The sequence below is a fragment of the Zeus faber genome (assembly GCF_960531495.2).
Source record: "Zeus faber genome assembly, chromosome: 6".
NCBI classification, from domain to species: Eukaryota; Metazoa; Chordata; class Actinopteri; order Zeiformes; family Zeidae; genus Zeus; species Zeus faber.
Genome location: NC_137201.1, coordinates 1,131,903 through 1,156,743, shown reverse-complemented (window position 1 = coordinate 1,156,743; position 24,841 = coordinate 1,131,903). Strand labels below are relative to the sequence as shown.

General features: G+C 41.2%; 1 protein-coding gene across 1 annotated transcript in view; it reads right to left on the bottom strand.

The window, feature by feature from the left end:
• The window catches only part of pard6a (par-6 family cell polarity regulator alpha), a 35,727-nt gene extending 25,940 nt beyond the window's left edge, over window positions 1–9,787 (bottom strand). Inside the window, exon 1 of the mRNA XM_080002727.1 lies at window positions 9,626–9,787. Within this exon, the coding sequence (XP_079858853.1) occupies window positions 9,626–9,727 (102 nt within the window). The 5' untranslated portion in view covers window positions 9,728–9,787. The remainder of the gene's footprint in view (window positions 1–9,625) is intronic.
• Between the last annotated feature and the right edge of the window lie 15,054 nt (window positions 9,788–24,841).

The window sequence follows — 24,841 nt, the reverse complement described above, 5'->3', positions numbered from 1 at the left end:
ATTTGTAATTTTTGAAAAGTTTACTCAACGCAAGTAATACATGATCTCATGTTGATCTTTTGTATTTATTGCATGATTTGTGACTTGTGAAACATTATTCCTTCCATAATGTGTCTTTATTAACTTTGAAATGTGCAAAATTTTGGCTACATTCTGTCATTTAGCTGGCACTTCCAGCTCCAAATATAATTTTATATAAGTTCCAAGTATAAGCAGTTAAGGATATAAAAAAAAGATTGATGTTACGAGTATCAAAAATAGCAAGTCGTTTTGATTGTAAATTCCCACATGACTTGAACGCAGCATCTGTAGGAGTAACAGTGGCAGAGAGTCCACCGTAGATTCTAGCTTAGCTTAAAATCCTTGTTACTGGACTCTTACTTTTTTTAATATTCGACTCTTCTCTTACTTAAAAATATTTATATTTCTTCCTTCTCTTTGCCTTGTTATTTTATCTTTTTATGCCCACTATGTAGTTGTTGCCTGTCATGCCCCAAGAATTTCATTGTACCGAATGACCATGTGTTGTACTGTACACTTGACAAATAAAACACTTTAAACTTTGAACTCAGGCAGAGACTATGATCGTGGTCACTTGTGAAAAATACAAAAAAAGGAGGAGGAGATCGCAATTTCGCAGGACTGTTCTGTTGCCAGGGTACTATTTAGGTTTTGTCACATTGATACTTTGAGTAGTGTCACTCCCTGGCACTGTGAAAAAGTCTTAAAATGGTAGGGAAAACCCTGCTCTTTATTCTGGCATCAAGTTGACTAAAATGTTGGTGACATTCTTATGTAACAAGCATGTGAACACAACGGGCAATTGTCGTGGTCAGAAAAATGATCGAGGTCCTGTCCATATATTCATAAGTTGATAAAATAATTATCACAACAGGCCTAGGCGGAAGCGGTGAATTCCTCTAATCCAGGGGACATGAACCTATGGCTCGCGAGCCAATTATGGCTCTTTCGATGGCGGTATATGGCTGGCAGACAATGAGCTAAAATTTTTCATCACAATTAACAAGTAATAAATAATTACTCTGTGTCATTTTAAAGTAAACAGGTAAGAGAAATTACAATTTTGAAAATAAAATTCAAAATATAATTGTAGCGGACAAAGGGGCGTAGTCAAGCACAGTCTGCGGACGACAGAAAGACTCCGGGCGCCTTTTACTCGGCACCCTGCCCCTCCCGGGTCTCTGCTCAGGCGCCACTTGTGGGAGTCTCTGTCCACAGGTAAGGGTTTAGGGAGGGAGATGGAGTCTTTCTGGCTGTGCGCCGATCCCCTCTGTAAGACAGAAAACATTACGAAAACTCCCTGCCTCGAGTCGGACCAATCAGCTGAACACAAGTGGACAGAAATGGAAAAAACTTCAATATGTATGTGACAAATAATCTCTTCAACATTCAACCTGAAGACAAGCTGATTCTTAAAACTTGAAACGAGCTTCCCGTCACATACCACACAATGCAGTGTGTGAGTATTGCGTATTGACCATGTTTGGCTCTACATACGCATGTGAGCAGTCTTTCTCGCATCTTAGAAACATTAAGACCAACCTACGCACACGTTTAACTGATGGAAGCCTCAACGCCTGCATGAAGCTTAACCTCAATACGTATGAACCAGACTAAGGCCATCAGCAAAACCATGCAGCAACAGAAGTCGCATTAATGGTAAGAAGTATTTCATTTATTATTGGTTAGCTACAGTATAACAACAATATTATTAAGAAGAATAAAGATAAATTGATCATATATAGCACTTTTGAGTACTCAGAGATGTGTTATACGTTAAAAATGCATGCATTAAGTTGCATTCAATTTTATTAAATATTATATAGCTCACAAGGAAATACATTTAGAAATATTTGGCTTTTATGGCTCTCCCAGCCAAAAAGGTTCCCGACCCCTGCTCTAATGTGCTGTTCTGTTGAAAAAGTTATTTGTTTCACTTAACTAAGTCTCAGGAACTTTAATGCACATATCTGTATATACATAATAGCCTATCCTATATATAGTGGGGCAAAAAAGTATTTAGTCAGCCACCAATTGTGCATTGTGCTTGTGTTCTCCCACTTAAAAAGATGAGAGAGGCCTGTAATTTTCATCATAGGTACACTTCGACTATGAGAGACAGAATCCAGGAAATCACATTGTAGGATTTTTAATGAATTAATTGGTAAATTCCTCGGTAAAATAAGTATTTGGTCACCTACAAACAAGCAAGATTTCTGGCTTTCACAGACCTGTAACTTTTTCTTTAAGAGGCTCCTCTGTATTAATGGAACCTGTTTGAACTCGTTATCAGTATAAAAGACACCTGTCCAAAACCTCAAACAGTCACACTCCAAACTCCACTATGGCCAAGACCAAAGAGCTGTCAAAGGACACCAGAAACAAAATTGTAGACCTGTACGAGGCTGGGAAGACTGAATCGGCAATAGGTAAGCAGCTTGTTGTGAAGAAATCAACTGTGGGAGCAATTATTAGAAAATGGAAGACATACAAGACCACTGATAATCTCCCTCGATCTGGGGCTCCACACAAGATCTCACCCCGTGGGGTCAAAATGATCACAAGAACGGTGAGTAAACATCCCAGAACCACACGGGGGGACCTAGTGAATGACCTGCAGAGAGCTGGGACCAAAGTAACAAAGGCTACCATCAGTAACACACTACGCTGCCAGGGACTCAAATCCTGCAGTGCCAGACGTGTCCCCCTGCTTAAGCCAATACATGTCCAGGCCCGTCTGAAGTTTGCTAGAGAGCATTTGGATGATCCAGAAGAGGATTGGGAGAATGTCATATGGTCAGATGAAACCAGAAATATAACTTTTTGGTAAAAACTCAACTTCTCGTGTGTGGTGGAGAAAGAAAGCTGAGTTGCATCCAAAGAACACCATACCTACTGTGAAGCACGGGGGTGGAAACATCATGCTTTGGGGCTGTTTTTCTGCAAAGGGACCAGGACGACTGATCTGTGTAAAGGAAAGAATGAATGGGGCCATGTATCGTGAGATTTTGAGTGAAAACCTCCTTCCATCAGCAAGGGCATTGAAGATGAAACGCGGCTGGGTCTTTCAGCATGACAATGATCCCAAACACCCCGCCCGGGCAACGAAGGAGTGGCTTCGTAAGAAGCATTTCAAGGTTCTGAGTGGCCTAGCCAGTCTTCAGATCTCAACCCCATAGAAAATCTTTGGAGGGAGTTCAAAGTCCGTGTTGCCCAGCGACAGCCCCAAAACATCACTGCTCTAGGGGAGATCTGCATGGAGGAATGGGCCAAAATACCAGCAACAGTGTGTGAAAACCTTGTGAAGACTTACAGAAAACGTTTGACCTCTGTCATTGCAAACAAAGAGTATATAACAAAGTATTGAGATGAACTTTTGTTATTGACCAAATACTTATTTTCCATCATAATTTGCAAATAAATTCTTTAAAAATCAGACAATGTGATTTTCTGGATTTTTTTTTTCTCATTTTGTCTCTCATAGTTGGGGTGAACCTATGATGAAAATAACAGGCCTCTCATCTTTTTAAGTGGGAGAACTTGCACAATTGGTGGCTGACTAAATACTTTTTTGCCCCACTGTACATAAGTCTATTCCCTTTATTTCTATTGTATTTCTATACCCCCACTCTGTATGACTTTTGAGTTGTTTTATTTTATTCTATATTATTCTCTTTGCTTACTGCTTTTTGTTTTAGGAATCAGTTAGTTTCAGTTAGTTAGTCAAGTAGAAATAAGGTAGCTATTGTGTTCAGTCTAGAACAGATCTGGGCATTTTACGGCCCGCGGGCCAAATCTGCCCTTTGGGCGTCCCTGTCCGGCCCACGTGAGGTCAATCGTAATTTAGAACATAAATTAAAAAGTATTTATGCTGTGCATGCAATACATCTATGTTGCTTTTATTTTGAAAAGCGTGCCTTTTTTTTATTTGCGTAAGGGCGCCCATGTGTTGGTTAACAGCTACAAGTGATGCTGGCCAGGTATCCCTCTAAATGTCAGCTCACGCCAAAAAAAGAAAAATTTATGCTGAATGCCGCGCTTTGAACAAGACATGGACTGCTAAAAATGTATTTACAGAAGTCAAAAGTAAAGCCGTGTGCATAGTTTGTGGTAGACAGGTCGCTGTGTTCGAGGATTACAATTTGAATCGCCACTACGAGACAAAACACGAGGAGAAATACAAGAACTTGTCTGATCAAGAGCACGCAAGGGAGTCGGATGCTTTGCTGGCTAAGCTGCAAAACCAACAAGGACCTTTTACTAAACTTTGCACATCCAGAGATGCAGCTGTCAAGACAAGTTATGTCATATCCCACAAAATCGCTACAAAAAGTAAAACGTTTTCTGACGGAGAGTCTATTAAAGACTGTTTGTTGAACTCTGCAGCACTAATATGTGGGAGCATTTGAGAACGTGACCCTCTCCCGACTAAATCTGGAGCTTCAGCTGAAGAACAGAGCGGTCAACTTTGACTATTTTTTCCTGGCTTTGGATGAGAGCTGCGATGTACGTGACACTGCCCAGCTACTCATCTTCTTACATGGGATAACTACAGACTTTAAAATCACGGAGGAGCTGGCAGCCATGCAGTCACTGAAAGGGACAACAACTGGGAGTGATTTGTTCACAGAGGTAAATGCATGTTTGGACAAGCCGGCAGGTGTGACAATGGATGGTTGTCCAAATCTGACGGGGAAAAATGTTGGACTTTTGAAGAGAACGCAGGATAAAGTGACAGAAATTAACCCTGAGCAGATATTAACATTTTTGCATTGTATTATACATCAGGAAGTGTTGTGTAAGTCAGTGTTAAAAATGAACCATGTTGTTGATGTTGGAATTAAAATAGTTAACGTCATCAGGGCAAGAGCATTAAATCACAGATAGTTTGTTGCACTTTTGGAGGAAAATGAGACTGAAGATCGTGACATGAGCTACCACACAGCTATCAGGTGGCTCAGCCTGGGAAAAGTGCTGAAAAGTGTCTGGGACCTGAGAGAAGAGATTCACGACTTCTGTGAAAAGAAACCATCCCACAGCTTACAGATGCAGACTGGATGGCAGACCTTGGTTTTGCTGTAGAACAAGTAAAATGAACTGAAAAACATTATTGCACTTATTGCTTTTTGAATCAAGTTGACCAATTGCTTATCTTTAACATACTGCAAACCACTTTTTCAGTATTTGTGAAGATTTAACATGTTAAAAATAAAATGAAACACTGATGTAATGAGTGTTTTTGTTTTTACTGTTTATTATTTCTGTAGGAGTATTTTCCTATTTGACCTATACAATTATTTCATATATTTATATAAATATTAACAGAATGTCCTTATTCTTCTGATAACCAGTAGCATCTAATAAAAATATATAATTTGCTGCTTTTTACAGTGGGAGAAAATTAATATTGAGCAGAATCAAGTAATTGTTGGTTCGGCCCTCCAACACAGCTCAGGTTTCTCATGTGGCCCCTTGTAAAAATGAATTGCCCACCCCTGGTCTAGAACATATTGTGCATAATCACCAGGTGCGTTGCAATGACATTTCACTGCATATATGTATGGAAGTATGTATATGTATGTGGCGAATAAACCTCTTGAATCTTGAAGAGCTTATAGCAAAGATTTCTTAAACCACTGGAACCCTTGCTTGTAACGCTAGATTACAGACTGTCTCTTCTTTTGTTTTCCCTCACGTCTCATCGAGTGCGTCACTGCAGAATGCTGTCAGGTTAGAATGTCGCGGTCTTGGAATGCTGTCACCTAACATTTCTGGAAACACTTATCAGTATCAGACATAATGGTAATGGGATGGCAACTTTTATATTTGTGACAGTGAGTCTGGTGTTTTGGATCCCAAGTAGGGCAAAGTCATTTTTCAGTTTTCACAGATACTTAAAGTGCAGATTGTTTATTTGAATGTTGGTACAACAAACTGCTCTAGCAGAGAAATCTGTCTCAAAGATCCTAAACTTTTTCACACTTCAGAGGCAGGTAATGGGTGGGAATAATAGCTGTTAACTCCACCCCGAACCACTTCCCCACGAGACTACCTGTCCTTGTCAGTCCACTAATCCTCAGGAAACAAACTTGCAGGGATGACATGTTTAAATTGCTAAATTTACATGAAAATAAATTTTAATTGCAAATGTAAGCACTAAAAAATGTGTAAATGTTTATCTTATATTACAGGCTTTTAAGCCCAATGTATTAAGCCAAAATGTATACTAAGTTTTTAAACCAATAGACATAGTAGGCAAAGCTCTTGTCTAATCCCAAATATCAGCACAATTGTGATGTGATTAATGACAGACAGAGGTGATATGACACTATAACATAAGATAAAATGAGTCACTAAAACAAGAAAAACAAACCCAAATAAAATTAAAATGTGTAAAGTGTGTAGGGTATAAAAAAATAACACGTCAAAATAAATGTACTTTCCCAAAGTATGTTATCTATCGTTAATATTTATATATTCACATAATATTTAAAACATGTTTCACAATAACAAATAAATAAAACAAACTATAGCTATTTTTGTGCAGAATAGGTACAAACAGTATCTTTCACACACAAAACAGAATAGTAAAAATATATATCTGCTAGCAGCAATGAGCGGGTGTCAGCGATGCACCACTGAAGTTGGACCAGAGAGCAAAATGTGAAAATAATGCATGCTAATCTTAAAGAATGTGAAAATTAGTCTATGAGAAAGCTATTGATGCATAAGTTTTTGTGTGCTCTATGACCTCTGGCTGTCACATGGCTAGACCTGCGTGACCCAAACTGAATGTATCTAATGTAACAGTGGGCAGACTCTAAAAAAAATCATGTTTAGTTCACATCCAACCTAGCATTTACAAGCAAACGCCTACTTCCAGTCTATGCTGTGTTTTCACCAAAACGTCTGTTATGTCTTCGGTGGCCATATTGTTTGGAATTAGGGAAGTCTTTTGGTGACATTAGACAATAAATATTCAAAAATTCCAACAGAGCAGGTTTGATGAAAATTGGACAAATGGCTGAGGAGGAAAAATATGATTTTCATAAAATTCAAAATATCTGAAAAACTACCCCCTGTTAAGCTATGTTTTTGGCACAGTTGGCGGCCATGAGAAGCTGGATCATATGACACTAAATTCATGATTGTAGGACAAACAGGATGTAAGATATGGCCATGTGAAAAGTGTGATTTGATGGAACAATACATGCACGCTCTATGACCCTTTGGCTGTCAAAGGGCTTGACCTGGATGAACCAAACTGAATGTATCAAATGTAAAATAGTGCGCAGAGTACAAAAAAGCATGTTCGGTTCACATCGAACCTTGCGTTTACAAGCTATGTGTAGTTCTTGACAATGTGGCGTTTTCACCAGAACGTTTTTGTTATGGGAGTGCAAGTGTTCCTCCCTACGGGCTGGACTCCTAATACTGAAATGTAGGACAACAATAGGGTGTTGGCAGCTTCCCTGCTTGACACCCTAATATATTGTACCATAATATTGAAATAAAAACTCAGTCAGACCAGTGAGTCTGTGCCTCCGCTTTGTGAACCTGACGTGATCTCTTACATGGAGGGAAGAAACATTTGCCAGCAGCAGGAGACGGCAACTTGAGCAAACAATCCAACAAAAAAACTGTAAAACAAGCAAAAGAACGGCTCATCACCCAGTGAGCCTTGGTTCCCTTCGTTCCTACAAAAGAGCCGTTCAAAAGAATCTGATGGTTCTTGAACGACCCAGCCAGGGATGTTAACAATTAATCGACTATCGATGAATTGCTAATAAAAATTCAATCAATTAAGATTTTGTCTTATAGCTAATAACTGAGCAATCTGCGGTCTCGTAATTGTATTAACAGGAGTCTCTGTGGCGCAGGGCACTTCGACAAATACCCAGGAAGTAGTAGTACTCACCGGAACGACAGGAGGCAGCCGAGAAAAAAATGCCCAGTGGAGCAGGTAGTAGAAGAAGTAGATAGAGGCTTCCGGAAGAACTTGTTGCTCAACAACTAATGTGGTCGGTTGAATAGATCAATAGAAATAGATTGATTATTCATAGATTTTAGTATGGTTACCAAAACAAGCGTATGTCTGTTCATCTGCTGACAATGATGCAGTGTCGCGTCACCAGCTACACTGGTTTGTTTATGGGAGGGGTTTCATCCGAAACTCTGGAACAGCCAGTGAAACCAAAGATCCAAATCGATCACCACGCCCACAAAACGCACCCCCAGATGAGACCAAAACAAGCTCACTTTGGTTACAAACTATAAATATTTATAGATCCTAAAACTGTTGTTTGTTTTATTGAGTAGATTCAACATTTAAACTTTGGTAATATGAAAAAATAAAAAATAAAAAACACAAAAAAAATTAGTGTTAATTTGCGGGAATTCGCATCTGCCAACTTGGTACAACTTTCACCAGGAGCTGATGAAACATCACTTTTTTTATTTAAATCAATCAGTATATAATCAATGTGAGTAAAGCCTTTTAATGGTTAAAAGTTAGCTAAGTGTTGTACTCAAGGAACTGTGCTGACATGGCTGTCATACATTTAATAAGATGTGGATTCCAAGGAAGGAACAACATACTCGTAGTGGATTTAACAGCAACTCTCCTTATTACTTAATCTCTAAGCCCGTTTTTAATCAATTTTGGTCCACATTTTGTATAGGGTCCACACTGCCACTTTTCATGCATTTGGGATGGGATGGTATCAGGGCTGAAATGAGCGTTTGCTACTGGGTTCAACATCAATAGCTCAAAAATGAGATTATATATATTTTTTTTGATAATTTATTACCTGTATTTGGCACTCCAGATAATTACAGCCGGTTAAAGAAGAATAAATATGTTAGGCGCATGTGTGAATTTGGTTCAAACCTTGAAGATATTTTTGGTATTTGTTTTAATTTGGTCTGACGATATTGTCCTCCGGTCCTGACCCTTTCAATGTGGCTTTCACTCGTGTAAAAAGTGTCTACGTGCGTGTATGTCTGCGTGTGCGGGTACGCGTGTGTATAATGCGTATTGCGGAACAAGCTGGAGGAAAAAACAGTACAGAAGACACCGGGTAAGGAACCTCAGAGTGACATACTGTAGAATAACGAGTCCCAAACAATGGATGATGGCGGAGAAGGGGATTGATTTTACGCGGGGGCGCCAATTACGGGTTCACTCATACGGTGCAACGTTGAACGACAACGAAAAACAAACTGCGTCTTCTTTCATATTGTTTGGACATCCAAACTTTTTGTAAAAACAGATGTCTAGCGAGCCGGATATGGCTTCCGCTCCAGTGGCTTGACAACCCCAAATTAAAGGGACTGCCGCCGCGTCAGTCAGGTGTACATGTCTCTAACGGGGCGCCGAGTTAACGAAACCGCGTCCAAACAGACAATTACACTAAGAGGTCGGTCTGCGTTTAGAATCCGTGAATGATCATCATCATAATGTCACGCTGCGGTAACGCTGCCGTTCCGCCTGCGGCAGAAAGCAGCAGGGGCAGGCGGACTAGCCTACCGTACAGGTCAGAGTATAATCACCGCCTGTCACCCTGATAATTCCAGCCGCCCTCTTCCTCAGCTCCATACTCACTTTGCTCTTGACCTCCACCACGCTGTCGGCGAGTTTGAACGGCGTCCTCTGCTGGTGTCTCGACATGCTGTTGTCCGGTTGCGGCACTGCGGATAAGGTCATCCACGGGATTTTTGTTAGGTTTTTGGTTCCCTTCCCCTCGAGGAGAACGCGAAATGAGACATCAAAATGTTCGACGGAACAGAAACGAATCGCCCATCCTTCGTGTTATAGTTTTTTTTTCTTTGAGGGGGGGGGGGGGGGGGGGTTAAACACATAGAAGTCCGTCACTGATCTTCTTCGTTCGTCGACGGGACTGCAACGCGACGCGGTGGTTAAGCGAAGGCGGGAAAAGCCAAAAACAGCGACCGTGACAGGTGTAACGAGACGGACGGTCGAAACGTCGTGTCGGTCGGCTGGCGTGCTGGGAAACGATGGCCCTCCGATCACACCTCCCAGTTCCCCTCCTTCTGCTGCTACAGGCAGTGCCAAAACAAAGCGAACAGACAGCGCGTAATGGGCGGGGCGCCCTGCTTTAATAAAAGAACAGAGGAGGCGTGGCTTATAATGATAATAATAGTTAAATAATAATTATTGTTATTTTAGCGGTTCAAATGATTATTTGTTTTTATTTCCTATATATATATATATATATATGGTGTTTATTTTATTAATTACTTGATTTATTGTTATTTATAATTTTATTATTGTTATTTTGTTATCTTTCAGCAAGTGCGTGTGTGTGTAAGATTTTTGAGCTACCTTTGAGAAATATACCTTATTTGACAGAAAAAAAAACAAAGCAGACTTTTAACACTGAACATCAAGAAGTTTTGAGTGTCAAACTATGACGGAGTTTTCTACATTTCTTTCAGGATTTTTGTTTTGTGTACTGTTTTATAATCTACCACAATCGTTTTCCTTTCTGATTTTAAGAAATCTCCTTCAGATACATGCCCTGTACTTGCCTGTCCAAATCAGGCTTCAGTACCACCCTGTACTGGGCCCTGTGTGCTTATGCAAGACACACTAATTAGCACCAACCTGCAAGCTTTTCAGATAAGGCTGCATTCCAAAAGTGGAGAGGGTGCAGGGAAATATAAAGAGACAGAAAGATTTGGTTTTCATCTTTCATTTTCACACTCCTCTTCAGAACTCCTCTTTCTGTTCTTTTGTTGGTCCCCTTCTTTCTTTCTTTCTTTCTTTCTTTCTTTCTTTCTTCCCCATCCCCTGTTTTGTCCTTATTCCATTTTCTTTATTTAGCCTCTGTCAGCCACCAGCACTGATGATACAAGCCAGTGTATCATCAGTGCTGGTCCCAAGCCCAGATGAATAGAGAGGGTTGTGTCAGGAAGGGCATCCGGCGTAAAAACCATGGCAAATCAAACATGCAGACAACAAATCTAAATTTCCATACTGGATCGTTCGAGGCCCAGGTTAACATCGACCGCCACTGGTGCGGTTAGCCAACATGGTGCCAGTGGAAATTGTGCTACTGTCGACCAAAGAAGAAGAAGAAGAAGAGGGGGAAGGCATGTCTGGAGACAGCAGGAGAGTAAGAAGGGTAGGAGAGTAGAGAGTTGGAACTTTGAACGTTGGCACTATGAATGGTAAAGAGAGAGAGCTGGTTGACATGATGGAGAGAAGGAAGGTAGATGTACTATGTGTACAAGAGACCAGGTGGAAGGGGAGTAAGGCCAGGAGTATCCGAGCCAGGTACAAACTGATCTACCATGGAGTGGATGGCAGGAGAAATGGGGTAGGGATAGTCTTGAAGGAAGAATATGTCAAGAGTGTTTTGGAGGTGACGAGAATGTCGGACAGAGTGATGAGCATGAAGCTGGAAATCGATGGGGTGATTATGAATGTGGTCAGTGCATATGCTCCCCAAGTTGTGTGTGAGATGGAAGAGAAAGAAAAATTCTTTACTGAGTTGGATGTAGTGGTGGAGAGTGTCCCCAAGGGAGAGAGAGTGGTCGTTGGAGCAGATCTCAATGGGCATGTTGGCGAAGGGATCAGACAAATAGGTGACAAGAAGGTGATGGGTAGGTTTGGTGTCAAGGAGAGAAATGTGGAAGGACAGATGGTGGTGGATTTCACCAAAAGGATGGAATAGGCTGTTGTGAATATGTATTGCAAGAAGAGGGAGGAACACAGGGTGACATACAAGAGTGGAGGAAGGTGCATACAGGTGTACTACATCGTATGCAGGAGGTAAAACCTGAAAGAGATTTGTGACTGCAAAGTGGTGGTAGGGGAGTGTGTCGCGAGGCAGCATCGGATGGTGGTCTGTAGGATGACTCTGGAGGCCAAGAAGAGGAAGAGAGTGAAAGAGCCAAAAATAAAATAGTGGAAGTTGAAAAGGGAGGAGTTTTGTATGCAATTTAGGGAAGAGGTAAAGCAGGCAATAGGTGGGAATGAACGATTACCAGATGACTGGCAAACAACTGCAGAAGTGGTGAGGGAGACATTACATTTCATTTAGCAGACGCTTTTATCCAAAGCGACTTACAATTGTTCAAACACCGACGGACGCAGCCATCAGGAGCAATTAGGGGTTAAGTGTCTTGCTCAAGGACACTACAGCATGCTAGCAGGAGGAGCCTGGGATCAAACCAGCAACCTTTAGATCACTAGACCACCAGCTCTACCGCCTGAGCTACCATCCCCATGACGGCCAAGAAGGTACTCAGTGTATTATGCGGGAAGAGGAAGTAAACAAGGAATCTTGGTGGTGGAATGAGGAAGTAAAGGAGAGCATAGAGCATAGAGAAATGGGATAGTCAGAGAGATGAAGAAAGTAGACAGGAGTACAAGCTGATGCGGTGCAAGGCGAAGACAGAAGTGACAAAGACAAAGGAAAAGGCATACGACAAGTTGTATGAGAGGTTGGACAGTAAGGAAGGAGAAAAGGACTTGTACCGATTGGCAAGACAAAGGGACCAAGCTGGGAAGGATGTACAGCAGGTTAGTGTGATGAAGGATAACAATGGGAATATGCTGACTAGTGAGGACAGTGTGTTGAGAAGGTGGAAGGAGTACTTTGAGGAGTTGATGAATTAAGAAAATGAGAGAGAGAGAAGAGTGGATGATGTGGGGATAGTGGAGCAAGAAGTGCAGCAAATCAGCAATTAAAGAAGATGAAGAGTGAAAAGGCAGTTGGCCCAGATGACATACCTGGGGAAGGATGGAAATGTTTAGGTGAAATGGCGGTGGCATTCCTAACGAGACTGTTTAACAGCATCCTGGAAAGGTAGAGGATGCCGGAGGAGTGGAGAAGAAGTGTTCTGGTACCCATCTTCAAGAATAAGGGAGACGTACAGAGCTGTAGTAACTACAGGGGAATAAAGTTGATCAACCACAGCATGAAGCTAGGGGAAAGGGTTGTGGAGGTTAGGTTAAGAGGAGAGGTGGGGATCAGCAAGCAGCAGCATGGTTTAATGCCAGTAAAGAGTACTACAGACAGTTTGCTTTAAGAATGCTGATGGAAAAGTACAATGAAGGCCAGAGGGAGTTGCACTGCGTCTTATGGAAAGCATATGATAGGGTGCATTCAAAGTGAAGGTGGAATTGCATCAAGGATCAGCTCTGAGCCCTTCCTTGTTTGCAGTGGTGATGGACAGGTTAAGAGATGAAATCAGGCAGGAGTCTCCGTTGACTATGATGTTCGCGGATGACATTGTGATCTGTAGCGAGAGTAGGGAGCAGGTTAAGGAGAGGCTGGAGAAGTGGAGGCATGCATTAGAGAGAAGAGGAATAAAAGTCAGCAGGAGTGAGACAGAATACATGTGTCTGAATGGGAGGGAAGGCGGTGAAAAGCTGAGAATGCAAGGAGTGGAGGTGGAGAAGGAGGTGAGTTCAAGTACTTGGGGTCGACCATTCAAAGCAGCGGAGAGTGCGGGAGAGAGGTGAAGAAGAGAGTACAGGCAGGGTGGAGTGGGTGGAGAAGAATGTCCGGAGTGATCTGTGACAAAAGGGTTCCAGCAAGAGTGAAGGGGAAGGTCTACAGGACAGTAGTGAGACCAACCATGTTGTACGGTTTAGAGGCGGTGGCACTGACAAAAAGCCAGGTGGCTGAACCGGAGGTGGCAGAGTTGAGGAGGTTGAGATTTTCATTGGGAGTGACGAGGATGGACAGGATTAAGAATGAGTACATTCGAGGAACGGCTCAGGTTGGACAGTTTGGTGGAAAAGTGAGAGAAGCGAGATTGAGATGGTTTGGACACGTGTGTAGGAGAGATGAGAGTTACATTGGGAGAAGGATGCTGAGGATGGAATTGCCAGGCAAGAGGAAAAGAGGAAGGCCAAAGAGACGGTTTATGGATGTGGTGAGGGAGGACATGCAGGCAGTTGGTGTAAAGGTGAAGATACGCAGAACAGAAGGTATTGGAGACAGATGAGCCGCTGTGGCGACCCCTAACGGCAGCAGCTGAAACAAGAAGAAGCCTTTGTGTCCTTGTTTTCTTAACATTTCTCCTTCCACATTCCTCCCTCCCTACTGTCTTCAACCCCCCACCCTCACCTCCTCCCCTTTCCTCTCTATACTCCCCTATTCAATTTCGCTCACTCATCTCTTCATAATTTATACAGCTATCTGTGTTGATTTTATTGACCAGGGCTCCATTATACATGTTGGTTAGTGTAATTCAATACCAGATATACATTCAATAAAGAAATTAAAATATGGTAATTATTGAAAACAGTTATACTTATGTGAGGATCCATTCCCCAAAAGGAAAAATCAGGATCAGAGGTAGACGGGTTAAATTGAGGGTGGACGTGGGTGGACAAATGTGAAGGAAAGATATTCAAGGATATTGAGGTTTCTGAAAATTGCCATTGCTAGAGCAGCCAAACGTTTTACTGCACTGCAATCAAGTGAGCTATAGAATCAGAAGAGTTTAATCCACCAAGTACATACAGTGTATAGCTTTAGCATAAAAAAAAACATTAAAAAAAGCTTATATGAAAATGGAAAAAAAACAAATAGAATAAAAAGGTAAGTAAAAATAAAATGAAAATTTACACAAATAGATTAAATATACAGAACAGAAATAGTCAAATATATATAAATATACAGAATATAAAAAGTACACAAACAATATAATCAGATAAACCTGAGTTCCACCAGCCACCGTTTCCTTTTTGTTACACAATTTTTTGTTTTGTTGACTGTTAGTGTAATTACAATAGTATCTAGATCACTGGTTCTAGATTGCGATTCTCACAGGTCCCATGGAAAGATATAGATTACTTGTGACCCATAGCGGTTGCTTTCACCAATATAGAAATACAGCAGTATACAGTGTGTGTGTATTTGTGTGTGTGTGTGTGGGGGGGGGTTAGAGAAGTCAAAGAAGGAGAATGAATGTTAGATATGTGAACCATTCATGTAAGTTGGCTGACAAGGTCTGTTGTAAGGCTGACATTTCACAGAATCTGTCTAAAGGCGTCAGAACAAAAGACTTAGGAACCACCAGAGAACATGTCCCAGCACACCATCAGCAGAACACTCAATAAGAACTCAATTTACTACTTTATATGTGATTCCATGGCACTAGGCGGCGCAGAGTGATTCTGTGATGCCTATTTCCAGAGCGAGCTGCCGGAAACTCAGCAGAACCACAATAGTGATTTCATCATAATTTGTTAATACACATGCAACTGTTAACAGCTCCAGGATAGGCTACTCATCGCAAAAACGCTAAAAAGTTAAAAGATGTATTGAGAACATTGAGCGAAGATCCACCAGCACAAACTCCTTACTTCTTCACCAACAGTTTGATAACGACCCCTGGTCTGTAAGTGGTGCACTATTCTTTTCCGGTTAATTTGCTGGCTTTCTTTGTTAGACATATACTGCTGCTACCAGATGTTCTTACTCCTGTCCCTGCCATGGTTCTTTGAGAAGTGCAGTGTTATGAGATAACATAACATTATAAATTATTATTTTTTTTAAATAAAAAATGAATAAATAAACTACAAAAACACTAAATTTACAATATATACATTAAAGAATTAGTAAGTAATGTTTTATTTATATATACACAAAAAAGTAATGAAAAATACAAAATTCACAATATATACATAAAAAATAATACAGAATTCACAAGATATAAATAGAGAATATGTAATAACAAAAAAAAATACTCACAATATATATACATAAAAAATAATTAACAAATGTACAGCTTGACAAAATAAAATAAACAGCTTAACAATATAGAGTGTATTTATTTTCAATGAAACTCAAATTAGAATAGTATATCAGATAAGTCATACAGAAATATTTAATAATAATGACTGCAGAATGTTTATTTATAATTGTCATTAAAGAGGTGACAGAGTAGGTAACAGGCTGTCAATTTTGCAGGGGGGTGGTGGATTGGAGTCAATACGGAGTGATGGGGGGTGCTCTTGTGGCACACAGATTAAGATTGTGGTCAGCCTGCTGTTATGTCTCGCTTAATGTTTTCCACGCACTTCCGGAGCAAATAATGCAACTATGACTCAAACTATGGCTCATGAATCAACAATACCGTCCCTTCATTTTAGCAGGTACAAATTGTTGTATGAGTCAGATCTATTACATGCAAGGTGCACACTGAATAAAGCACTGTTTGTATAACAGGTTTGTGCAGTATGTGCTAGTCTCGAGTCAGAGTACGTTTGTTACATTTACTGGGCTGTGACGGGTGCTGTCATTGAGCTCAGCTTCTTTATCTGAGTCAGATGGCTTTATTCATATTGAGTTGGCCTGCCGGAAAAACAAGGGATGGTTGATGACACAGTCACACACATACCCACTGATAAATACACACATACACACATTCTCTTACTTAAAGGGACATCCAGCCATCACTGAAAAAATGTCGTGCCCCCACACACCCACACAAAAGTAATGCATACTCCTCATTTGAGCATACAATGCACCCAGAATACAGCAGCTCGAATAGTGCTCAACCAATCCAAATCCTCCCATGACTATCCCTCTCCTTTCTACAGGCTCTTCACATCTGTGCCTAAACTTTAAGACAACTGTAGTACAAGGAACTAACTTTGCCCATCCACAATTCACGGCCATGGATACGAACTCTAACTTGATGAATCTATTTCTCAAACGTTAGTAGGGTGCCAAGTGACATCCACTCTTTTCATCCCTATTGGCGGTCCAATTGGTGGACCAATACCCCCCCCCCCCCCCCGTCTTCTTTTGGGAAGAGCAGAATCCCACACCCATTTCTACAGGATCTTCTCCAGGACTCCTCATCCACTGAGCTGGCATCAGAAGGATCTCTCCTTCCCTAATTTGAGTGTTTCCTCTGACCTGGCAAACCACTTCCAAATGTCCTAATCTCTGTGTCCATCTTATTCTAATAAAAAAACTGACTGATGTACAGTCGGTTGAGGGAAGTGTTAAGAGGGGAAAATTTGTGATGAGAAGAGGAGAGGAATGACAAAGAGGAAACGTAATTAGATAGAAACCTTTACAGCACCTGAGAAAATCAAAGCATTTGAAGAGTGCCGTTTACAGCCTTTTTTTTTTTTTCTTTTTTTTTTTACACACACAACAAACACACAACTTACTCCAAGACCAGTTCCTTGAGTGACCGGGCAGCATTCCTTGACATCTTACATCAGAATGTGAACCAACTCCTCGGTTGCTCCACATTTCGACACTCCTGCAACAGGATTATTACTATTAGGACAAGGACAACCTACAGCTGGACAGTGCCATTGATGGTGTGCCAATGTACACTAAGTGTGGATGCTGTCGTGTCACAAACTATTGGCACAACCTCATGGAACTCTTTACTATTCAGAAACTACCGCTCTGGCCGCAGCTGGTAAATCTAATTTCTGTTTATTAGCAAGGTTTGTAGTTCCAATTTAGCACTACAAACCGTTCATAATTATAGGAACCAACATTTTGATAAGGTCTGTGTTGAAAAATAGCGACACTGTCCTACTTTTTAAATAAGATGGAGCAAAAAGATGCTTGTGTGCTAGTTAAATGCTAGCTTCAGTATCTTACTAAGGAAAAAAAAAAGCTAAGTAAAACTTGAAAAACAGTGCCCTCTAGTTTTCTAGGGGAGGGCTTTGTCGAGCTTAACCAACCAGAGTTCATTTCGCTGGCTCACTGACAGCCAACTACTAGTTGTAGTTTCTATGATGGAGATTTGTAGATAAAAGCTTGTTAGCAAATTTTATGTCAAGTAAACAGGGAAACTCAGTCAAACTCAGATTTGTCAGCTGAACCACAGAACAAAAAAAGTACAGTATAAGTAAACCATCATGAGTCAATATTGGAGGAAGTGTTGAAAGTATTTTAAAATACAATACACCAGTAATGTCCCTGTGGCGGACAAAGGGGCGTGGTCAAGCACTGGCTGCGGACGACAGCACGGCTCCCTTTTCCTGCTGCCACCTCCAGGAAGATCATAAAGTGCACAGACCGCCACCTTTTTTTTTTCTTAATAAAAGGGATTTGAAATAGGGCAAACTCTCACTGGAGGAGAACCGGGTGACGGAGTTCTGCACAAACCAACCCAGAGGAAAAGGTAAGGTCTCATATAAAATAATTCTCATATGAAATTATTCTCGCTATAAAACAATTAATTTAAATAGTTTGTACTGACTAACTAAACTGTCCTCTCGTACAGGTCAGGGACCTGAGGAAAGGTACCTGGGGTACTTCAATAGATAGAGGTGATCATAGTCTTGGAAACTTAGCCTTTTCTTAATGAAATCAGTACTGAGGCAGTTTGGAACTGTTAGGAAGGTAAAGGTGATCATAGTCTTGGAGACTTAGCCTTAACCTAAAGACACAAGGGACAGCGAAGATAGTCAGGATAAATAACCATGGGTCTTAAATTTATGCATAAGAAAGACAAAAGAAATTCAAAATACTATTATAGGTGGGGTAAGAAATATGGGTTCAGAGGGAAATTGAATGTGGAGGAATGTAACCAGTGAGTGGCTGATATTGCTAGGAGGCAAGAGAAAAAAAGAAAGGCAAAGAAAAGTTAGGTTTTGAGGAAGCAAGAAGATGGCTGGAAGAGGCTAGAAAGAGTAGGGACACAAATGAAAAACATGGAAAAACAGAAACTAATGCTTTCATGCATACTGGAGACAATGAAGTACTTTACAGACGGAGACAACAACTCGGACCACCCGATCCTCCTCCATACCCAGATCCGCCACTCCTCACTCCTTCAGCGCCCTCCTGCTCCCCTCCTCGCCAGGAACCAGACCCTCCAACTCCATCAATATACCCGGACTTACACCAAACCCACCCCAACAGCGATCAGGTAAAACATTCTTTAATCCTTCAAGTGACAATGGGCCATATGCCAAACAGTTTAAATAAATAAATAAATAATAAATTCTTAAATGGGTTAAGGCCCAACATCTCTGGTTTTGTAAAAAAGAACTTGGTGGGATGGAAAACGTGCGCTGTTGCACACGTTAAACTTACGCTATTTGTGAGGAAGTCTACAATGATGGTTTGTGTGGTGCTTCTGCTTCTGTCATCTTCCGAGGCGACCAAAATACCAGAGGCCGAGGACGGTTCCGAGGCGGAGGGGGGAGAGGAGCAGGGCGAGGAGGCAACAGAGCATATTACGGAGGTTTCATCTATGGAAAGAGGCATCACTGGGCCTGTGATTGCCTTCAAGTAATGGATCTTGGGATGGAGGAGGGGGAGGCAACGAGACCGATACTGCTCGACTGACCGACTGCAAGGACGAAAATACAGGTCATGACACCTTATTTTCTGTATTTTCTTATTTTCGGGGATGGTAGCTCAGGAGGTAGAGCTATTTTCTTGTAATCTAAACATTGCTGGATCGATCCCAGGCTCCTCCTGCTAGCATGCTGTAGTGTCCTTGAGCAAGACACTTAACCCCTAATTGCTCCTGATGGCTGCGTCCATCGGTGTTTGAATAATTGTAAGTCGCTTTGGATAAAAGCGTCTGCTAAATGCAATGTAATGTAATGTAAATGATGATGAATTTGAGGAAGAGGGAGAGGAAACTAAGGTTCTAGATCTGGAGGAAATATTTGCTAGTGGGGAGAGTAATCACAGACCAACTGTAACATTAAAGGTTAATGGGAAGGACATAGTGTTCTTGTTTTATTCAGGGGCATGTAAAACTGTGATATCGACAGCAGATAAACCCAGTGGAGTCACCTTCTCAAGAGAGGAAATAACAGTCAAATCAGCGACCGGACATCAGTCAAGTGAAAAATTGACAAACTCCATTCATTTCCTCAATGAGGAAAGCCCAAATCCTTATATCTGGGTCATGCCCAGCCAATCTATTAGGAAGAGATGTGATGACAACATTAACAATCGGCATGATGCCTAGAGCTCCCAACACCCCAGACCCCAGCACGCTACTTCACGATATCGATCCAGGACACAAGTATTTTACTGTGATCGACTTAGCAAATGCTTTCTTTACTATACCAATTGAGAAAGCATCACAGTTCTGGTTTGCATTTACCAGTCAGGGAAATAGGTGGACTTGTACCAGATTGGCACAAGGATATACTAAAAGTCCAACTATATTTTTCATGGCAATGAGTGCAAATCTAGAAAGGTTTGATCCTCCAAAAGGTAGCAAAATTTTACTTTACGTAGATTACATTTTGCTTTGCTCAAAAACTAAATCAGACTGTGAAACAGATACTGTAGCTCTGTTGCAATTCCTAAATGAGCAAGGGCATAAGGCCAGTAAAAATAAATTACAATTATGCAGAAAGGAGGTGTGATACTTGGGCTATAATATCAGTCAGGTGGGGAGACAGCTCGATGACGGTCGAAAAAACACACATGATGCAGTTTCTAGGCATGACAAATTTCTGTAGACAATGGAACCCTAGATATGCCGGAAGCACCCAACCACTATTAAATTTAATCTATGGGAACCCAATGACAGCACAAAAAAAGATCAAATGGACTGACAAGGCAGAGATTGCCTTCTCGAAACCACAGCCACTTAAATGACAACAATGTGTCGTCAAGTCAAGTCACACCTCACAGTATTTATAAAGCCAGTTTCACAGTTTTTTTTCCACAAATTCTTTTGCCATTGTCCGAACTTATTATTGATGGGATATCAAATCTTGCTATAACTTCTCTGCACAGGAATTTTGCCAGAGTATCTGCATTTTTGTGTTTGGCTGGTACTGAAAAGGTGGGGGCTTTTGGTTCTGTGATTACTCCACTGCTGGAAGATTGTTGATAAAACAAACTCTGTGAATGGTGCTAGTGAGCGGATAACAGTTGGCTTTGCACTCTTAGTTGGAAGGAGAAATATAGATTAGAAAATACAGAATACAGAATTATTTAGAACTAAATAATAAATGGGAAAAAAAACTATGGCAGAAACAGGATTCACTTGGGTCTATTGCCTTCCATTAGTATTAAAAAACATCAGCATATTAAGTGTTGTTTGGACAGCCATACCAAAATCAGCCACTAAAAGATTTTTCCGGAGAAACCAGACCCGAAGAAGCCACTCTGGCTGACTATATGAGAAAACTTATCACTAACAAAAGTGTTGTCATTGACAGCATCGCTGAAGAACACCTACAGCAACAGGATGAGCAAAAGGTACAACCCGACGATTGGGTCTTCATCAAAGTGATCCAGAGGAAAAGATGGCATCAACCTAGATGGGAAGGACCGTTCCAAGTTCTTCTATCAACGCCAACAGCGGTGAAAATCAAGGAGAGGCCAACCTGGATACACCTGACGCACTGCAAAAGAGTAATCAAACCACACCCAGATCCAGATAAGATGCACTGTAAACTATCTAAAGAGATAAACTGAACAAAGGAGGAAGTCTGGGCTACAAAGGGAGCTGTCCTTATATTGAACAGCTGTCTCAAACCTAGTGAAGAAACCAACAGATCCCTGAGTACCTAGTTATCTCCAAAGATGTTTACACTCATACTATTAACAACTATCTTACCTGGTCATGTGGACAAGGGATAACAGCGGTGAATTTGGTGGAAGGATAAGATACCACATTCCAACTAGACCTTTTGGAATGTGGCATGTGGATGGGCATTTGGATGTGCTAGGAGCTGTACTCAGCTACTAGCACATCAGTTATTGACAGATCAAAAGTACCTGTGGGGGTAGGGGGTCCTCATTGTCTGTCCTGGGGAAAGGTGTGGTGGCACACAAATCCTTATGAATGGACTTTACATTCCACAAGCAAAAACACGTTTACAGATAAAAAACACAGATTTAGTATGGTCCACGGCCATGGACCTATGCCATGTGGACCTGACGCTTGTAACCCGGTGTACATAACTATTAAAAAAGCACAACCTGACAATGGGGGAATCTATCACTTGGCATCAGATAGCAGGGGAAGGGACACAGGGGGATCACTTAAAATCATAGTGATACGAAAGCCACCCACCAACAGTACAGCAACACCTGCCACAACACCTGTACCACAAAAGTTCCTTATTAAGACCATAAAAGTCAAAGAACTACAGGATACTATGGAATTAGAGACCGGATACTCTGATGAAAACGTATGGTTAGATTGGATAAGGTTCACTGCCAGGTCGATAGCCAAGGACGACTGCTATGCATGTTCTACTGCCAAGCCTAAGTTGGGGACCATACCCTTTCCACTAAATTTTGAAAATTCGGACAACGGACTCCCCTGCATGGTTAGGTTATATGAGAAAGCAACCATGCCTACTAACCCAAACGGTACTGGTTTACATTACCTATTTCCACCAGTGACAAAAACACAGACACCACCACCATTTGAAGTGAGTAAAGACAATTACACCTGTTTTGCTAGGTTTGTCACCGCGGGACATCAAATAGAACAACTATCAGGATGTAGCCAAGTGATCAATGTCACTACTCACTCCACTATGGGCAACCTTTCTTCTGTATTGCCAGCCTCCACCTTTACAAGGCTTTGCCAAGACAGGGCTGCTGCTGGTGGCTGTCTGGGGGAAGACGGCTCTGGTCTAATTTACCAAGCAACAGATGGGGACATGCGCCTTAGTCCAGCTGGTAATGCCGTTCACCTTGACCAAGCCCCACACGGTACATGACGCTGCACAACACCACTCTGTTAATGGACAACGAAATAGAGAGGATCTTATGATACACAGGTTTACATCGACGCTATTGGAGTTCCCAGAGCGGTACCTGAAGAGTTCAAAATTATAAATCAAATAGGTGCAGGTTTTGAACCTGCACTGTTCTGGGGGTCCACGATAAATAAGAATGTGGACTGGATCAATTACATCTATTACAACCAACAGAGGTTCATAGACACACTAGGAACGCAGTTAAAGGCTTGGCAGAACAGACGGCAGCTACTAGTCTGATGGCGTGGTAGAACAGAATGGCATTACACATGCTCTTAGCTGAGAAGGGTGGGGTATTCGTGATGTTCAGGTCGATGTGTTGTACGTTAATTCCCAACAACACCGCTCCAGAGGGCTCGGTGACCAAGTCATTGCCTGAGCTCACAACATTAGCTGAGGAACTGGCGGAGAATTACAGCATTGACACCTCCCTTACTGGCCTCTTTGAATCATGGTTCGGCCAGTGGAAGGGGGTGATGGTGTCCATAATAACCTCTGTAGCTGTCATTGCAGGTGTGCTAGTGGTCTTCCGATGCTGCATCATTCCATGTGTCAGAGGCCTTCTCCAAAGGCTGATTGAAACTGCAATAACCGAGAAAGAACTAATGGTGATTAAAGCAACAACTCCTCTTCTCGACAGGGACAAAGCCCACGAACTACAAGGGACCTTCATGGCCTAAGAGTACCTATTATCCTTAGCATTATGGCTAGAACGTTGAAAATCGTAAGAAGTGATGTGTTAGGATGTTACATGCTTAAGGGAAATAGTGAATTAATGAAGCATTGATATATTGTACATACATTCATCCAGTTAAAATTTTAGTCTACACCACGTTCCAAATTGGATTTAAGTGTCATAAACATTAAATTTTTTGTTTTTCAATTAAACTCATGGATGGTATTGTGTCTCAGGGCTCTTTGGATCACTGAAATCAATCTCACCTGTGATAATTAGTTTGCCAGGTGAGCCCAATTAAAGGAAAACTACTGAAGAAGGACGTTCCACATTATTAAGCAGTCGATAGGTTTCAAGCAATATGGGAAAGAAAAAGGTAATTTTTCTAAGATGGTTCCTGTTTTTGTGACCATACGACTCTGTCGGATCCTATCATGACACTTCCCAAGCCAATGTCGTCGGGTAATGGCTTGCTTGCTTCTATTGTAGAATAGCTGTAGCCTATAGGACAGTTCCATTGGATACCGCTGTTGTTTCACTGCTTAGTGTGATATTTGGGGTGCAGTGTCAGCGTCGTGGTGAAAGAGGTCTTGAGGCTCAAGATCATCAGCTAATCCTCAGGAAACAAACTTGGAGGGCTGCATTGTTTAAATTGCTAAATGTACATTAAAATAAACTTTAATCGCAAATGTAAGCACTATAAAATTGTTATCACTTTAAAGCACTATAAAAGCACTATAAAATGCAAGTAAGAGCATCAGAGAAGACATGGTCTTCTCTGATGCTTTTGCCATCAGAGACAGGTGTTGTTGGGCCTGTGATCACAAAACAGACATCTCCACATATTGAGAGCCTGGGACTTCAAATAGGATTTAACATGCATCCATTTGAGGGGGAGAATTGATTTTGTCTGCAGTTGGTGTTGCAACCATGTGAACAAATTGTTTCACTTGTCCACTCTTTTTCTTTATGTTTAGAGAAAGCTGAAGGCTGAAACTTTCAAACATAGAGCCCTTATCGCCACGGTCCAGTGATGTTTACACATGTATTTTGCATCAGGCAAAATACCTGCTAATACAGAGCATTGCAATATTTTTATCTCCCGTGTTATTTAGTGTTTATTAACTATTTAAGCATTAAGGAAATATGGCTTCCTTCCCTTTTGTGTCTTTCCCGTCAAGTTATTTAAATTGCAGCTAAAAAGTTCAAATAAAATCGTGCAAACCTTGCTTATGTAGCCTGATGAATTGTGGTCTGTCATTCTGAATATTCTTTTATGTTTAAGTGTGGTTCCAATTACACCATCAACAATTAAAGCCTAATTTTCACTTCAATTAAAGCATGCCTACATTTTTTTCTTTTTCAATTTTGTCACATTTCATTACTTCAACTTTTCACAATACAAGTACCTCACAACTAACATG